Source organism: Sinohyriopsis cumingii, chromosome 4, assembly GCF_028554795.1.
Source record: "Sinohyriopsis cumingii isolate HCF-2022 chromosome 4, ASM2855479v2, whole genome shotgun sequence".
Taxonomy (NCBI): Eukaryota; Metazoa; Mollusca; class Bivalvia; order Unionida; family Unionidae; genus Sinohyriopsis; species Sinohyriopsis cumingii.
This window is the reverse complement of record NC_142964.1, coordinates 98649833-98668182: the sequence shown is the minus strand read 5'-3', so window position 1 is coordinate 98668182 and position 18350 is coordinate 98649833. Positions and strand designations below refer to the sequence as shown.

Here is an 18350-nt window from a genome sequence, read left to right as displayed (position 1 = left end):
TGGCGCTATTCCACACAAAAAAAAATTATATTGAACTTGTAACAAAAAGTGGTTGCTCCTTTGCATTGGATGGAACATTGATACCATTTTGCTGGTTATAAATCTAGATTTATTTGAAATATATATCAATGGGAGAGAAATAATATCGCCACAGTGGCGATATCACTTTTTGATCTACTTTTGTTTCTATGTTTAGTAAGTATATCTGTCCTTATATATGTTATTCAATCTGGATATCCATATTTAGGCCCATTTCATTTTTTTGTCTCTCTCTCTCTCATAAACGATCGAACTAAAAACAGCAGCTAGCAACCACGAGTCATCCATTTTCAATACTTTTTTCTCTCTCTCTCTCCACATCAGGCTGAATAGATTTAAAAATGTGTAAAGACGGTCCTTACAACTAAACTCACAATGATTAAAATTTGTTGTTTGATGATGTTACGCTCTGAAGTCTGTTAGACCGGTCTATATCGTTTCTACAACAAGGTCCACTTTATAAATCTGGGCAAGAAATGTGTTAACAAATATAGAAATCACTTCACTTTCGTATGAAAACAGCCATTCATTTGACAAATTAAAGAAGCTGAAGCATTATGTGTGCAATCTAAATTTGTAAAAAGTCGTGGTTCTGAATTATTTTAAATTTAGGAACTTCGTTTTATCGATATTGTGGTGCGATCGTTAATCGCTACCACAGAATGAAGCATCAAATACATGCAAATCTTGAATACGTATAAAAAATTACTCTCACTTGTGAGGTAAAAACTGTTTCAAATTTTCGCTCGTCACTTAGCCACTCGTCACAATACAATGTTTCCATATTATTGGTAAAATATTTCCTTATATCTGCAAAAAAAAGACGTAGATATCCTCTATGTAATATATTTGGCATCACTGTTTTATTCAGGTCATGGATATGGTTCGGTGAGCACTTCACGATCTGCAACATCAGCGCTTACCACCATTGTGGAAATTTTAATTTTGTAATATATCGTTTACTGAAAATAGCTAATTTCCCCTCTACAACCAGCTCTTCCCAATACGCAGCGACATGGGACTGGACGTTGTCCTAGAGTATTTAAAAGAAATGGTGCCATCAGTTTTCTATATTTGGAACACTTTACTTGTAAGCTGACCGTGATGTTTTGACGACACGGAGACTACACTCGCTGCATTAGTTACATATCAGAAACATAGCTGTTGGTGAAATTTATAAATAAACGTGACAAGTTTTGCATTTAGATTAATTACTTTCACAAGCATATGCACCGCACTCTGCCATGTGTTTTTGTACAGATTTTGATTGGATACCGAGAAAGAACAACACCACTGGCAAGAAATGAAACTACTTTGTCAATCAGCTTCCAAAAACACTCTCAAGTGATGCCCAAGAACATAAATGGCAGGTGGATATAAACAGGCAGGAACTGACGTTACTATGTTCAAGCCACACACAGTGCGTAGAGCAAAACAACATTTTGAAACGTTGGTGTTCCAACTGAAAAATTTCTAAGCACAGCAGGCTCGAGTAGAGATTTAATATTTTGACAAGTCTGTAAACAAGCAACTAACGACACTAGTTTTGATTTTGCAATTCTGCAAACCGGGACTTCTTGATCTGTAGAAACAAATCGTTTAATTATTAAACACCCCAAAACGCCATGTCATATTTTCTTGAACCTATTGTATTTACCATTTGGTCAATAGCTTGTTATTGTTGTTGTTGTAGGGTTTAACGTCATTTTTCAGCAAACGATAGGCTATACATGGCGGTCAGTATTAATGGTGGAGGAAGAACCCGATAAAACTCCAGAAAAAAAAAAAACAAACACGAGAAGCTACTGGCAAGCTTTGTCACATACCCACAGTGGCCGAATCCGAGACTCGAACCCACGCAGACAGAGGCGATATGGCAGTGATCCGTAACGGCGAGCGCTTTATATCACTCGGCCACTCGGGGGGCCCCCGTTAACAGCTTGATCATTATTCACAATATCTTACATCACTCCAGCCCCCATTAATGGTTAAAATAGAATTAGATAATGAAGCTAGATTTATATATAAATTGAAATCTGATTGTAATTATATAAAGCCACATAGGATAATGTACATGCCGGCCCAAATTCAAACATCCACTCATTTTCTTTGAAGCTGTGTCCACTGTTGACCCCAACAACCTGCGTCAGCTTAACGTAATTCATCGTTCTCATATATGACTTCATAGAATAGCAATTAAACTTTCTCTCTCTCTCTCTCTCTCTCTCTCTCTCTCTCTCTCTCTCTCTATCTATCTATATATATATATATAGAGAGAGAGAGAGAGAGAGAGAGAGAGAGAGAGAGATCGTTGGCTTATTTCGTTCTTTCTGCTGGAGAGTGTAGCTGGGAGAGTGTAAAAATGGAGACAAAGTAATCGCGTCAAAGGTAAAAACGTGGACCGGACCGGCCAACAATAGCCAAAGTGATTCACACTGACAGTGCCAAGCTAGTAAATCCTTCAGAAATTAGCACAAATGAACACATGAATGATCTCAGTGATATGAAGCCTCACCTAAAATTCGGAATGTTTCGAGAATGAGGGAAAATACCAGCAATGGACAATAATCTCAGAGAAGTAGCAGACAGTGAAAGAGGTGATGCAGGCTGACATAAGACAAATAGCTGCAAACTGTAACATTTCCAATGGTCACAGTAATGAACTCGGGTAACAATTATTTCTTGCGGGTCAGTTCTCTAGTATGTAGTCCTAGTCTATTTTTGGACCATTCTTTCCTCTCTCATTTTATGATGATACAAGTATTAGATTTAGGCATTCTTCACATTGATGTAAAAGTAATAGTTTATTTTTTAGATTTTATCATTATGGTGCGATTGTTTGGGTATACTTCGGCGAAATTATACAGTGAATGAGGCATTAATGGTGACCCGGAAGTGAAATATGCGACCCATTGCATTGTGCTCTGTTTAAAGTCCAGCCTCTCATAATGCCGGATAACCTAAAATAAAAACATCACCGTGAATTCATCTTTGAAAGTATTTTTAGATTACCATATGATTTATTAGGACTTGGACACAGTGGAAAGTTCAGTATTGAGAAACAAATGTAGAGACATATAAAATAAATAAGTGTTATCTGAGAAATCCCACTGAATGGAATATTGTCCTCTCATAGGCTAAAAGAAAATGACGTCCTGCATTTATTTCTAACTTATTTTCAGTTGGCCAATGAGAAGGTAGTATTCCATTCAGCGCGTTGTTCTCGCATATTAAGCGGGCGCGATCACGGCCATGTCGAGCAGTAGCGTGGGAAAATGGCCTGGCATTCCTTAAAGGTACGATAGTAAGCCAAACTTTGGATACGCATGCAAAGTCGAATGACTGAGTTAAACATCGGTACCATATTTGTTACGCTACGCAAAACGTAGCTTGAAATAACAGCGTTTATTCTTAAATGGGTCGCGCGAGAAAGGAGAGAAGTGTCCTCCCTTGTAGTTGTTATATTGTACATGTATGACAGGTATATTGTAAGCAACGATACGAGCCCCTGTGCCGAAAACAATTAACTGCTATCTTTAAACAAAGTACACAATTTTCGTCCAGTCTATCCATCATGCACCGCGCCAGGTTTGAAGCTCCCAACCAATCATTATAGTTTAGGTGTAGTTACCAAACTTAATTCATACTAACCCAGTAGGGGAATGACGTAACTGTTGTGCGAATGACGTCACTGTGAAACCAATTGGGAGACAAAGAGTTTACTAGCCACCAGCTTAAGATACTGGTCTACGCAGAGGGAAATATGAAGAGCAAGCTAAGTTAGAAATATTAAGGTTAGTACAAATTTGTCTGCCCTTGTGTTATTGTTACCGTCTTTGGACTCCCCTCCCTCTTTAAGTTATTAAGAATGAGCTCAAAACCATAAAGCCCGCCGTTAATTGGTCCTTTGGCAGTATTCAGTCACATGTGGGTGACGCACGCTAAATGTCGAAAAAATTTAATAGCCTAAAGGAAAAAAATTCAAAAAAGTTCTTCTGATTACTTCTATGTTTCGTTCTGACACCAGACCATGTCTATAAGAGACACGAAGGCAATCAGCGATAACCTATTGTGCATTATATTCTTGATATAATTTTTTATTGTATGCTCATTCTCTTCTCTGTTAAATTTACATTGTTAGAATCGTTCAGTATTTGACGATATTGCACACCTTTATATTGCATTAACGTGCATAAAGGAACTACTTTCTATTGTAAACAAACAATGGACACAGACGCAAGCACTTTTGATTTGTAAACAGATCATGTACACTCGCGTAGTAGGCGCTTTACGTTTTGGCTGATGAAATTTGTTTTTGAATGAAATAAACCAAATGTTTCGTGGAGTGCCACATACCAGCTGCTTTGGCACATTCCGCGTTAACTTGTTTGATACAATGTTTCGGATTTATGCTAGCTATACACAGACATCAGAAAGGGTCCTTACAAATAACATACAAGTGGCAAGGCATAAACTGTCTTCTTTAGCTGATAATAAGAATGGCAAAAAAAAATATACTTACAGTTTTACATCCTGAATTTCCTCAGAATGTACTTTCTTAGTTCTGCAAATCCGAATTACACAAACCATGTCATAGGTTCTCAATCTTGATTAGACATTATTTCGAAATTTTACTGTAATTTCGAACGTAAGTGCAATTACATCCTCCTTACTGTACTCAAAATGAAATAAGCATTAAATTCCACAGCGTCTTTTTGATCATTTCTATTTAAAGACTTCATATTTTTCCGATATTATTATTTCAAACATTCAGTGACACAAACAGAAACACATTTGCAGATATCTACACGCACCTCCCTCGCTTCTTCAATCCGATGTATTTCATGTGGAATTGTCACATATAAATCCAGTCTATAATCACGAAATTTCGTAGAATCGACAAAAATACCAAAATCTATTCATTCCAGAGCAAATGGAAAACTTGTTGCAATGTGCATTCATTCACAATATGACTCCAAATTTCAATTTTAAGTAGACAAAGACGCCACTTTTTTTTCTAAACTTATGTCTAGCGCGCGACTAAGTTGAAATTTATCTGGGCGGTGTTATGTGCGCATTAATAATGTTGTTGTGTAATGATGAATCTGCGCTTGTGTATTTAGTTTGGAATACGAAAGACATTCATTTACTTTGTTTCTTGTAATGTTTTTGTTTAAATATTTAAGCCTTAGACAGAATAAGAAAATAAGCATATAATAAAAAAAATTTTTTCGGATGCAAGGCATCTATAATAGAATCCTGCTCCGATGCGGGAGGTCATGGGTTCGAACCCCGGCCAAGTCATACCAAAGACTTATAGTATGCCGTGTACCTGTGGTTGAGTTATCCTTCCAAAGTGTTTCTATGAGTTGTGGAGCACTAACCAATCACCCGTCTGCGCACAGGTACCCAGGTTATCAGTCTACTTCATGGGTCTCAAACTCGAACCACCCTGAGGGCCGCATGAGGGCATTTTCGATGGCCCAAGAGCCGCTCCACCTTCGTTATCTCTCATGAAACCTTGTGACGCCAATCATTTTCCGGGCCACTGGATACGGCTTGGCCACATTTTGCGGGGCACAGGATACGGCTTGGCCGCGTGTTCGAGAGCCCTGGTCTACTTCATGACAACTCACCAGAGCATAAATAAGCCGTAGTATACATACTTTCTAAACGTGCAGAGCATCCAAACTTTGTCACATACTCCATATATCCCTAATTTAACGGAAACTGATTTTTGGATTAATCAAAGATTCGAAAATGGGCAGACGATTTGTAAACTGACATGCGGTCGAAAATGCAGTTTTCCAGTGTATGAACAACATATAAAAATATAAGTACAAAATGGCATTTAATAACTAGATAATCCAACCGAACAAGTGTGAAGAGGCGCATGGCGGTATTTTAAGGGAATGCACTAACGTATTGTTGATTAATAAAGAACTTTATTATACTGCGCAATAATGCTCAGAACTATTTTAATACCCATCGTCTGTATATATATATATATATATATATATATATATATATATATATATATATATATATATATATATATATATATATATATATATATATATATATATAATAATAATAATAATAATAATAATGAGGACTTTGTATGACGCCTAATCTTTAGAAGTTCTAAGCGCTTTACAACATTAGACAACACCTATAACATAAAAAACATATATAATGATATGATTACAAAAACAAACACCATTCAATTAGAAAACATAAAAACATGCTGAAAATATTTAAGGTAGGAAACATTATTAGATCTTTAAGTTTGTTCGTGCAGTCGAAATAAGTGAGTTTTAAGATATTTCTAGAATGGGATCACTGTGTCTTTGTGTTTAAGTTCAGTGGGCAATTCATTCCACGTTGCTGGGCCCTGGTATGCAAAAGAACGCTGTCCATATGACTTTGTTTTCATAGTGGGAATAATGAGTATACAATTGTCAGAAGAGGAGCGTAAGTATCTTGCTGGTGTGTACATATGGGTGAGATCGGATAGGTATGTTGGACTGGAGTCCGTCAGTGAAACGTAGCACAGAGAACAAATTTTATGTTTGATTCTGGATCGAATGGATAGCCAGTGCAGGGTACAGAGCAGCGGGGAGGTGTGCTCTGATCGTGGTACTCTAAGTATGATCCGAGCAGCTGTGTTTTGAACCTTTTGAAGTTTCTGGAGTAGATATTGAGATGACCCAGACTGAATTGAGTTACAATAGTCCAGTCTTGAAAGTACTAATGAACACACGAGTGTTTTAGTGGCATCAGTTGAAAGATATTTGCGAATGGAGCTGATGCTTCTCAGCTCAATATATGCAGTCTTGCATATGTTCATGACATGTTGGTGCAATGTGAGAGTACTGTCCAGAGTAACACCTAGGTTTCGTACTGATTGTGTGAATTTAATGTTGGTGTTGCTGATATTTATTGTTTGAGGTAAAGGATGTGAATGAGAAAGTCATTGTGTTGTGATCAGAATGATCTCAGTTTTATCATCATTCATCTGCAGCTTGTTACATGTCATTCATGATTTCACATCAGAAATGCACCTCTCTACATCTTGGATGTTAGCATCAACTTCACTTGGGTGGCTAGATTTATATATTTGGATGTCATCAGCATACAATTGGTGAGACACTGGATGATGATCTATGACACTTGAGAGCGGCTGAGTGTATATAATAAAGAGAACAGGTCCAAGAACAGACTCCTGTGGAACACCACAACATAGATTAACTGGGCTGGACTGTATTCCATTTGCAGACACAATTTGTGTCCTGTTGACCAAGTAGGACTTGAACCACAGTAAGGCTGTATCATGAATGCCAAATACATGCTGGAGACGGTGAAGTAATATATCATGGTCTATTGTGTCAAATGCTGCAGACAAATCAAAGAGGGTGAGGACTGTAATCTTTCTGCCATCCAAAGCAGAGAGAATGTCATTAACTACTTTTAGAAGAGTAGTTTCAGTACTGTGGCAAGGGCGATATGCAGATTGTACATTGCTAAAAAGACTGTTTGAATTCAGATGAGATACAAGCTGAGATAGAACAACCTTTTCTAAGATTTTTTGATATGAATGGGAGATTAGAAACTGGGCGGTAGTTCTTTAAATCGTTATGGCCTAGTGTTGGTTTTCTTTAGCAGAGGCTTTACAATGGCAGTTTGAAAAATGATGGGAATTCTCCAGATGAGAGAGGTATTAATAATATCAGTTAGTGAAGACAATACTGGATCTAAGCACTCAAGCAGCAGTGATGTTGGAATTGGATCAAGTTCACATGACTTTGGTGCACTCTTCATCAGGATTGTACGTACGAAATCCGTAGAGACAGGTTCAAATGCTGATAATGGTTGCCACACACACACACACACACACACACAGCCAAACACACTTTGCTTTATTTCAAGCTATGACTCAATTATATCACTTTTATACAAAAACATATTTTACATGACTGACGAAACCACCAAACGCCAATACAAAGCCGAATAGAAATGCGCTCAACACATATCAAGAAAGTGCACCAATGCACCGACACAATGCACAAATCGGTCCACATAAAACCAATACAAAGCACAGCCTTTCAAACTCACCAAATACTGGTTTTTCACGGTCATACCATGAAACTGTATCAGTGTATTGACACAAGGTATAAAGTACATCGCTTCAGTTTTTAACGAATCTCAACCAAATAGTTGTTGTTATTGTGGGTTTAACGCCCTTTTCAGCACATGCTATACATGATGGCCAGTATAACTGGTGGAGAAAGAACCCGGGAAAACCCCAGTAAGAACCACCGATCCACGTGAAGATACCCACACTGAGCGAGCCCGAAACTCGAACCCACGCAGGCAGAGGTGGGATGGTAGTGATCGGTAAAGGCTAGCACTGTAGACCACTTTGCTACTTAGGATCCCTACAACTAGTTAGAATTGCTAGGATTCCGTTGTAGAGTGCATATGAAATAAAGTTCCTTTTCTTCTTCTCTTAAATATTTATTATCAGCAGTCTGTATAGGGGAAAGACTTTGAAGTTGTCCTTTGAACAGTTATGTTATGTTTATTAAATTGAAAAATCTGAGATCTGTTCTTACTTGCGGCCTGTTGTCATTCTCTATCTTAGCTAAATTTTTGTCTGACCCACGTAAAAGGCTTCAATTTTCACACATATCAATTCATAAATCACATTTTAGAACTGCAATCCGTGTTCTGTTTAACTTGTACTATCTTATCATTTTTAATTTTTAACTGAGTTTCCTTCTTTTATCTTACAACATGCTTTATCTCGTGGATCGGTGGTTCTTTCTGGGGTTTTCCCGGGTTCTTCCTCAGCCATTAATACTTGCCGCCATGTGTAGCCTGTCTTGTGTTGAAAATGGCGTTAAAACCTACAACAACAACATGTTTTACATCTACTCGTATCACACAGTTTGTTACTCGGACCTGGAGCAGAATATTACGAACGATTCTGAACCGCGATATACTGCGGCATTTCCAAGCGAGCGCGGAGTATATCGTGGTATTTCTGAACATACAGCGATACGTTATCACAGTATACAAGCGATACGTTATAACAGTATACAAAAAATTCAGTGTTCTGAGGCAAGGGCCTGATACTTTTTTGTTTACGTTCGGTCTGTAAATAACTGGAAAAAATATCTTGGTCTGATTTACACACACCCCCCGAAAAGTAAAAGGTCAGTACCATATAGAAGATGTGTATGTTAATCGTTGCGTAAGTTGTAATCTAAAAACAAGTGGAGTGATCAAGCTTACACTGTAGCTGATATTAAGAAAGACGTCGTGCTGACATTAAAGAGTCTATTGATTTGATAAAGATAGGAAGTGTTGATATTGTTGCCTAATATTTACTAGCTACACTACTGATATCACAGGCGGGGAAACTTTTAGTACCCGGGCAAGAGGTTTACCAGACCGGGCCAGTAAACCTAAAGCATAGTAATGACTAAACAAACGAGAAAATATTTAGTGGACTTGAGAAGTCACGTAAATTTCAGACAGCAAACACGTGGGATCCAGAAAATCGTATAACGATTCGTAGCCTTAGAAAGAAATATATGTATTTAACATATTCATATACGTTATTAAATAACCAATACATGACATGTGGGGTTGTTTTTTTTTTTTTGTGTTTCCTTTCTTTTATCCGAACTTTTGCCAAAAGTTGGATTTGTCTCGAATATCTTACTAAATTCCATTTGGCCACCTCGTCGGCATACGTGACACGCGCCAAACTTGTGAATAAAGGACTTTAAATATAATTATATTTGTAATATTCGCCACCAATATGTGCCAAATACAACCTTTTTGTAAAAAAAAAAGATATTTTTAAAAAAATTATTTTGCCATGTATAGTAAAAATACGCTGTTAAATTCAGTAAAGTCTACTAAGATTACTCGGGAATTTCGTACATTCTTAGTGATTGAAATTTTTGGAGCACCGGTACAGTGATAAAGTATTATGGTACTGGGAAGAAAAGAAAAAAAAAAAAAGTATCGCGGAAAACCGGTATGCCAATAATACCGCTCACCTCTACTCGGGCCACACTTTCAGTGAAGTATAATTTGATTATAAGTTTGTTTGTTTCTCGCAATTAATAATTATCTTTCTTTCCAAAACATTTTTCACTTGGTCACTCCAACCAAACAATTGTTGAAACGTTCGTACAATTGGGAAGCTATTTTCCGTGGCTTTTAAGTTGTAATTAGTGGAATTCCATTTGATGATGAGTTAATGTGCACGATTATGAGAGTCGTTTTCGCTGTCAGTATTCCCTTTATGATGGGTTAATGGGCACGGTTATGAAAGTCGTTTTCGCTGTCAGTATTCCCTTGCTGATAATGTCCTGTTGGTAGATTTATGTGCGAAGATATTGTTTTGTTCTTTGTTCTTGTGTATGTTTCTCGTAGATTCATATGCAGACATAAGTAAATAATAATAGGGAAATAAGTAATATATTCCTACTTTATTCCTTCATGTCCTTCATTTAGGTACATTAATCTTTCAAGCTATGTTTTCAACTATAACTGACCCCATTGTTATATAAACTACGCCACTATTGAAAAGGTTTTGATATTCAATTCTTTATAATACATCACCTATTTACAAAAAACACCTTTGCAAGACTGACATAACCAATTCACAACCTTTTCAATCCCAGCAAAAACAAAACAGAAAAAACAAGATTAATATCCGATACAGAAAACACGATAAAGTCCATCAATGTATTGATAAAATGTATACAGTGGAACATACAGATTAAAACAGAGTAGACTGTTTTTTTAATTCGCTAACTTTTATTTTGTTTTGGGTTAACCCATAAAATTGTATCAATGTATTTATACAATGTAAAATTAGGTTTCTTTTCTTGTCAAACAGATTATTATCAGTAAATAATTTATATAAGGAGAGAAAGAAGTTTTATTATTATCAGTAAATAATGTATATAAAGAGAGAAAGAAGCTTTCCCACTTTCATATTATTCACTTTCGAAACGTTTATTAACTTTAAATAATCTGAGATCGTCTGTTTCTGTTTGCAGTAAAGTTCAGAGAGAGAGAGAGAGAGAGAGAGAGAGAGAGAGAGAGAGAGAGAGAGAGATTCTTTTACGATTCTATTTTCAGCGTTTATTATTGATTAGTTTGTTCGAAATTATTTTTCAACTTGAACAGACGCTCCAGGTCTTTATTCTAATCTGTTGGTATTATTTTTCCAGCACGTAAGTCACGTGACTTATTCTAATCCGCTCATGTATTTACGACTGTGACTTACATTCAATAAAAAATAGACCCAGCTATGTTGATCAATTGCGAAATGGTCCTTGAACCCGAATTCTTTAGAACATAGTAGGAAAATTAAAGAAATCAGTGTTACGTATAGGCCCAGTTTGAGAGTTATAGGATTTGACATATGCTTAATAAACACCAATCAATGTCGCGGAGGAATTAGCATGACCTATTTCTATTATTGAACGTTCAGTAAAATTTGTTTAATGTGGAGAGAGAGAAGGTAGTTAATTTGTTATCTAACTGAATTGTATTCGAATAACAGGCTTGATACTCATAATTTATGTCTTAATAGACTGAAGAAATCTCCGGAAGGAGATTAATATACACCCAACCAATTCCTTGAGGGTCTTTGTGTGAATGGAGTGTCCTCATTTGGAAGACAGTGTGCAAGTGACGACGCCATCAGTCAAGACCGAAAGTAGACCAATTCAGTTCACATGTTCGGGTAAGGTTAAATTTATAATAATAGTAAAGTTCAGATTGCATGATTACATTTACGAGATTTGGATATAATTGGTTCTTTTATGGCTATAACCAAGTTAATGTAAACGTAATAGATTTTTCTCGTTTGGTGTGCACAATCAAGGGCGATAACTCTAATATAAATGACCACAATAGGCTACACACCCTGGTTTTTTGTAAGACACGTGCTGTAAATAGTTTGTCACCGTAAGGAAGATAATAAACACCTCGTCCTACATATTTGTATGTGCGCATAAGGCTGAGTCATCTGTCAATTTGCTGTCACGATCTTTTTATTGTTTTGTTTTTTTGCTAGATTTTCCTCCAGATTTGGATTGTGATTTTGTATGTTTTTTTCCCCCCAGTTCCACTACGATTTATAAACTTTGTCACTTGCAATTATTATCGGGTTGAAAATGTTAAACTAATATTTGTTTTACAAAATATTTCATTCTACAAGCAACAGTAAATATTGGTAACACGAAACAGCGCGCAGGTAATTTTTTTTTTTTAGTTGGGGGGTATCAAGAAGGCCACTCTGTAGCAGCAGGAGAAATGGGATAAAGTTTTCGTGTATGGGACCGGGGATTTTACCATAGACAGTTATATAATCCATTGGACCGGGGATTTTACCATGGACAGTAATATTGTCCACGTAAACGTTGCCTTTTCTACAGATTATGTTAAGAAACTGACTAATTAAGACATAACTCAGTTTAATTTGGAAGGTTCTTTCTGTAGTGTTGTTTGTTAAGGCTTACACTACATTCTCTGTTCCATGAAATAAAATAGATTACATAATTGCAGCCATGACCACTAAATACTGACACAGTATAGACCTACAGTGTATGTTTAAATACAGACATGCAGTAGAACCATTGCTCAGTAAGTATAGTAAGAAAGACTTCCAAAATAATGAATAGAAAATGCCAATATACCAGGGCTTGAATTTAGTGCTTCTGTACAAGTAAAATTGGAGTTCATTGTGGAAAGTGTTGATATTTAAAGCTTCTGCATATTTTTGTGACTGATACTTTTTCCAGTAATATACAGCAAATTAATTAGTAAAATTCCACAAAGCATGTAATTAACCCCTCCCTGCATAATTTAAAAATAAAAAAACTACAAAATGGGATTTTTTTTGCCCTGGCACTGTAACCAAATACTGTGTGATACCTACTGTATCCATATGTAAAACCTGCAACATTAATATGTCTGACTACCCACTCCATTTACCAAAATTGTATGGTAGCACAAATGTTATCTCTTGTGCAGAAGACTGAACTTGTTAGTGTTGCTCAACAGTATTGAGTTTTTGGCCAATTTTGAATGCAGTGTCCATTCCAACAAAGGAAAAAGCGTCTTAGTGGCTGTAACAGGTAAAAAAGGGTTAATTAAAAAAGGTAAAAATACTGGGAGTTCCAAAATACTTTCACCCTTCTTTTTCAGCCATTAAATTTAAATACATTATCGTTATCACAGTTGCTCATGTTGAAGATTTTTTTACATTTCTGCACAAATAAATGTTTAGTTTCCAGCATTAAAGATTGCTTTGAACATATTAAATCAGTCGCCTGTCCCATGACCTGGTTTAATATGTTTATTTACATTAGATGTGATTTTTAAATATTGTTTATCTGTCCTATGTCTAGGGAGGAAGTTGAACGTGACAAGTTTATGACATTGCCCCCAAAAAGACACATATGATAGAATATTTTGTCTTTAGAGTTAGATGGTTAAATTTATGCCATGGAAATGCTTAAAATGCAGGTGTTTATTGGAGCTTTGTGCTTGTGATATGGCCCTTTGTATGTTGACAACAATTTCTTATTGTAACCCTTCTGTCAAGTATTGGAATGTGGGTTTATATACTCAGTATCTTCGCTGAATTCAATAATGAATGAGATCGATATGTTATTGGATGCATTTGGTAGAAGCTATATTTTGGATCAGATTTTGGTCATACTTTGTATATATGCTTGTCATCAAGAGGTCAAGCTAGATCCACACACATATTAATGAGGTGATCCTTCATCTGACTAGCTTGTTACCATTTTGGAGGCAGCATTTCTCATCTGATATTTTATCAAACTTAGCATATATACTTAAACCATAAAGACATCCATGCCTAATTATGAGATAATATTGCATCAGATTGACTGACCACTATGGAGGCCAAAGTAGCAGTTTCCATACTAATGCAAGGGAAGTAATCAATGATCATTGCTTTTGATTTGTAAAGATAGTTCATCCTCCTGAACAGATAATGTAAAATTTTGAAAAAAATAGTTAGAATATAGGATTTATGAATGTCAATACAAGAAGTTGTAAATTAACAAAACAATGCACCTTATAGATTAAATTAAAAAATATGTAATTTAAAGTTGAATAAGCTATGTTAAATAAAAATAGAATATAAGAAAATTGGATGTATATAGACTTGGTACCTTTTTATTTAAATAGAAAAAAACTTGACAATGGTGTATTGATTAGGTTGGAAAGTAGTGGAATGTACAGTGTTAGGAATTAATTTGCTCTGTTCTTTAAAACCAGGCCCCAGAAATTGAGATGTTGCAATGTCTTGTTTATGCTCATATTTATGGCAATGTCATATGTTTGTGAGATGCAGAGATAGTGTAAGCGATGCAAAATCACCATTTAGTTATTTTAAAATGAGTTAGGAAAAGGTAGGCTAAGGACATCTTATGAGAAGAGATAAAGATCTGCAGAGTATTAATATACAGATACAACATTGAAGGCTGTAATTTCCTAGATATGATGAAACTTGAGACACTACATTGAACCCGAGAATAAGAGACGAAAACAGAGTATTGAAGTCAACAAATTTGGAATCAGCTTCATTTATATGTTGAGTCAAACTGCAAAAAAGGATCCTGATATGCTGTAGCACCGGCAGATCAAGGTCTATGTACTTTGTTCTACTGATTACTCCTTACAAACTAAAGTCAGATATGCCAGTGCATTATGCCATAGCAGATCTGGGTCTGTTCAGTTTGCAGTGGGTCTTATCTTATGTGTGAGTATGTATGGTATAATAGCTTGTCTTTGTTCCAGATTTGCTGGAAGGTTTATGTGCATTATGTTCATCAACAGACTCTTCATAATTTTGAATCTCATGGTGCCAGAGAACACGTCAGTGAGTGGCATGGTATGATTGCAAAATGTGGTCAAACCTCTATCCAGGTATATGTTCTCACCCTCACACACTTGTTCAGGTGTGTAGTCTAAACCTTACAAAAATTGGGCCTTGAAACTCCAACCATACAAACCATATTTAGCTCCATGTGACTTAGCTTTTTCCAGAATTAAAAGATTCGTAGTGTTGAAACCATCGTGAACGCTGAGAACTAAGGTCATTGTGAATGTTGTCACTTAATGGGTTGCACATGTTCAGATATGAGTCACATAACTGAAGGAGTACATTAGGTTGTTGTTATGAGTCTATGCTCTTAAAATAAGTAACAGAAAAGAGTGAAAGACAACAAGCTTTGTAAAATTTAACAAATATAATTTATTTCCCTAGAATACATGAAAATGAGAAAGTTGAACTTATAGTATTGCAAATTAAGTCCTAGAATAATCAAAGAATTACAGACACAAGTCCTAATAATTTAAAGTCATGAATAAAAGTCAGTAAAAGTTAAGAATAAATATTTTATAAAACCTGAAGGCAACGATGTATCTATTATAGCTTCTAGTGTGTTGTTGTGCCAAGTCTTTTGTTGAATCACAATAATATAATTCTAGGTTTGAATTCAGAATAAATTCCAGTAAATGTCTTTATCCAATATTTTTATCAGAGCACTTTTGTATTTCCAGAGAAAATAATCACTTGAATTTGGTAATTTGAAGAAATAAAACTCATCCCATCTGGAAACAACATAATACAAATTGAAAGTACTAAATGCTAAATCACAAATGACCAAGTCCTCACAGTTAGAATATATATGGTTCTCTACTTGACCTCAGGTCACAGTTAGCATTTTCTTTATAAAAAAAATTACATAATGGAAAATAACCTTCTAGATTGATACGCTCAGGAAATTCCAAAACTTAGACCCAAATAAACATATTTACTGCTTCTATTAATAATGATCATGATATTAAGCCCATACACAGTGAGAATAGTTTACACAAAATAAAATTAAAAAGGTCAATCAGATCAAGCAGAAATGAACTCATTTTATTTAGGACAAGGTCAAGTCCAGCATACAATGTTACATTACAATAGCATGTAATGAAATATAATTTTTTAAAACTAACAAACAATTAAATATACATAACATTGTAAAATAACTTTAAGAGGGACTACTAAAATTATTGTAAACAGTTAAGAACCTTTTTTAAAAGTGTGTTATAGAACTTTTTTTTATGAACTCTTGTTATGTGTAGTCAGAATAGATAACAGCAGGAATTGAATTTGGAGCCTTTTCAGACCTTGTATCATCTTTGGTGAATGTTGGTTACATGTCCATCTTGTCAAGGACCGCTATGGTGGCCTAGTGGTTAGAGCATCTTTCTCTGGTGCGGAGGTTGCAGGTTTAAACCCTGGCCGAGTCATATCAAAGACTTATAAAAATCATACTAACGTTTGCCTCATTAGGTGCTCAGCATTAAGAGGTTAGTGTTAAGACTGGTCATGCTGGTGTCAGGATAATATTAGAGGGTGGGAGATCATGCTGCAACTCTCTGGCATGATGCCCTGGTACTAGACATCACTATGAACTGCCACACTGCAGACACTATAGCGATATGACAGAAAAATTGTTAAAGCTACATTAAAAATCCAAATCACACACACACACACACACACACACACACATCTTGCCAAGTCTTTTTACAGTTATGGAGATCTAAATGATGGATCTGTCCATCTTACCAGGCCTTTGGCTTAATTTCTATACAGTTATGTGAATCTTCATGGTAGGTTTGTTTGTCTTGCCTGGTGTATTGCTATACAAACATATTATGATGGGGATTTTAGTGATATATCTTTCCAACCACCCATGGCACAAGCCAGACTGCCTTCTGCATGGTCAGTAACCATGGTGACCATACTCCTCGTGAAGCAACCTTGGATCCATCAGCTGCGTGGAGAGGGGGAATCGGCTGCATGGGCAACAGCTTATTCTCCATATCACCCTGCCCAGGCTTGCACCCTGGAGAAGACACTCCAGTTTCATCTCACAACGTTGACACAACACGGAAGCAACAGTTTACTGGTTATAGGTCACTGCTTGATTGGCGCAGATTCAGGTGCCAGGGATTGCTTCCGAGAAGCCAACAGGTTTCACTGGACAGCTACCGCCTGCCTCAAGCTGGGCAGCCCCCAACCAATAAGGAATAAGTTGCTGTCCCACCACAGTTCATCTGCCTTGCTGGGTGCTTAGGGCTTGAGGTATGCGAGTACTTGACAAGCAGACTGCAACTACTGTACCAAGAAACAACAAATGATAACCAACAAGGAAGCCTCTAATCCTCAAGCTAGGTACCTGGAATGTCCGGATCATGCTGACTGGGCTCTCAGATGACCTCCAGGCAATCAGCGATGTTCAAATGACTTAAGTCATCAATGACGAACTTGCAGGACTCCAGGTCGACATCGCATCACTACAGGAGACATGGCTACCAGACTCCGGGTGCCTCAGGGAAAAGAATTATATGTTCTTCTGGCAAGGAAAGAGTGCCGACAAAGCCAGAGAGTTAAGTTTGGTGTTGGATTTGTCGTCAGGAACTCTCTGCTGGGGATGATAGAACCCAGCCAATAAGGAAACGAAAGACTGCTATCCTTCCATCTCCACACCACAACCGGGCCTGATGAACAGCTTTACTCAGATCCAACCATAGAATAGACTGGATTAAGCTTTAAGTCTGTGCGAAGGGATATACCGGGTGTTGTCAGTTTAAGATTGTCCTCCAACCCTAATGTCATGCAAGGCTATAAAGTAAGTACTTGGTAGATATTGACAATGCCTTTGTATGCACCTGTTGCAAATTAGTTTGCTGGCTCAATGTCACCCCTTTTCTAGTCCACTTGACCAAAGGTCAATACAGTACTACTGTACCCTGTTTATCTCAACATCTTTGGGCTTTAGGTAATATTGTTGAGCTACATCAGTGTGGTGATGGAACGGGAGGAGGTTGAAAAAGATTGCACCCAAGAGAAATTTATAAGGGGTGACCTGTCGTCAGTAGGATTTACAACATGCCAACTGGCAAGAACTTGTCAATACCATTAAGCACTACTTGAAGCTGTTATGACTGTTGTTATGTATATTTAATATGTATTGTATATTAGCTGACCTGCTCCAAAACTAATGACATTTTTATAACAATATTTACCTTTTTCTGACTGAAGGATAAGTATTAGGATTCTTATCTTAAGCTGAGTTATGTATATTTGAATTTCTTCACTTAACTTAGATATTGTCTACGTGATGATTGTCACATGTTTTGTTATAGTTTGGTGACAGACCTTCTTATTATAACTTGATTCT

The 18350-nt window shown here is 36.5% G+C and overlaps 1 protein-coding gene across 3 annotated transcripts in view; it reads left to right on the top strand.

The window, feature by feature from the left end:
- Positions 1-3319: 3319 nt before the first annotated feature.
- The window catches only part of LOC149801746 (ubiquitin carboxyl-terminal hydrolase 3-like), a 77183-nt gene continuing 62152 nt past the window's right edge, over positions 3320-18350 (top strand). Inside the window, exons 1-2 of one of the 3 annotated variants that reach the window (XM_089956072.1) lie at positions 3320-3335; positions 11663-11815. In XM_089956072.1, coding sequence (XP_089812198.1) covers positions 11728-11815 — 88 coding nt within the window. In that variant the 5' untranslated portion in view covers positions 3320-3335; positions 11663-11727. Of the gene's footprint in view, positions 3336-3715; positions 3834-11531; positions 11816-18350 lie in introns of those variants that run through there. The other 2 variants (XM_089956071.1, XM_089956070.1) reach the window with 2 other exon arrangements.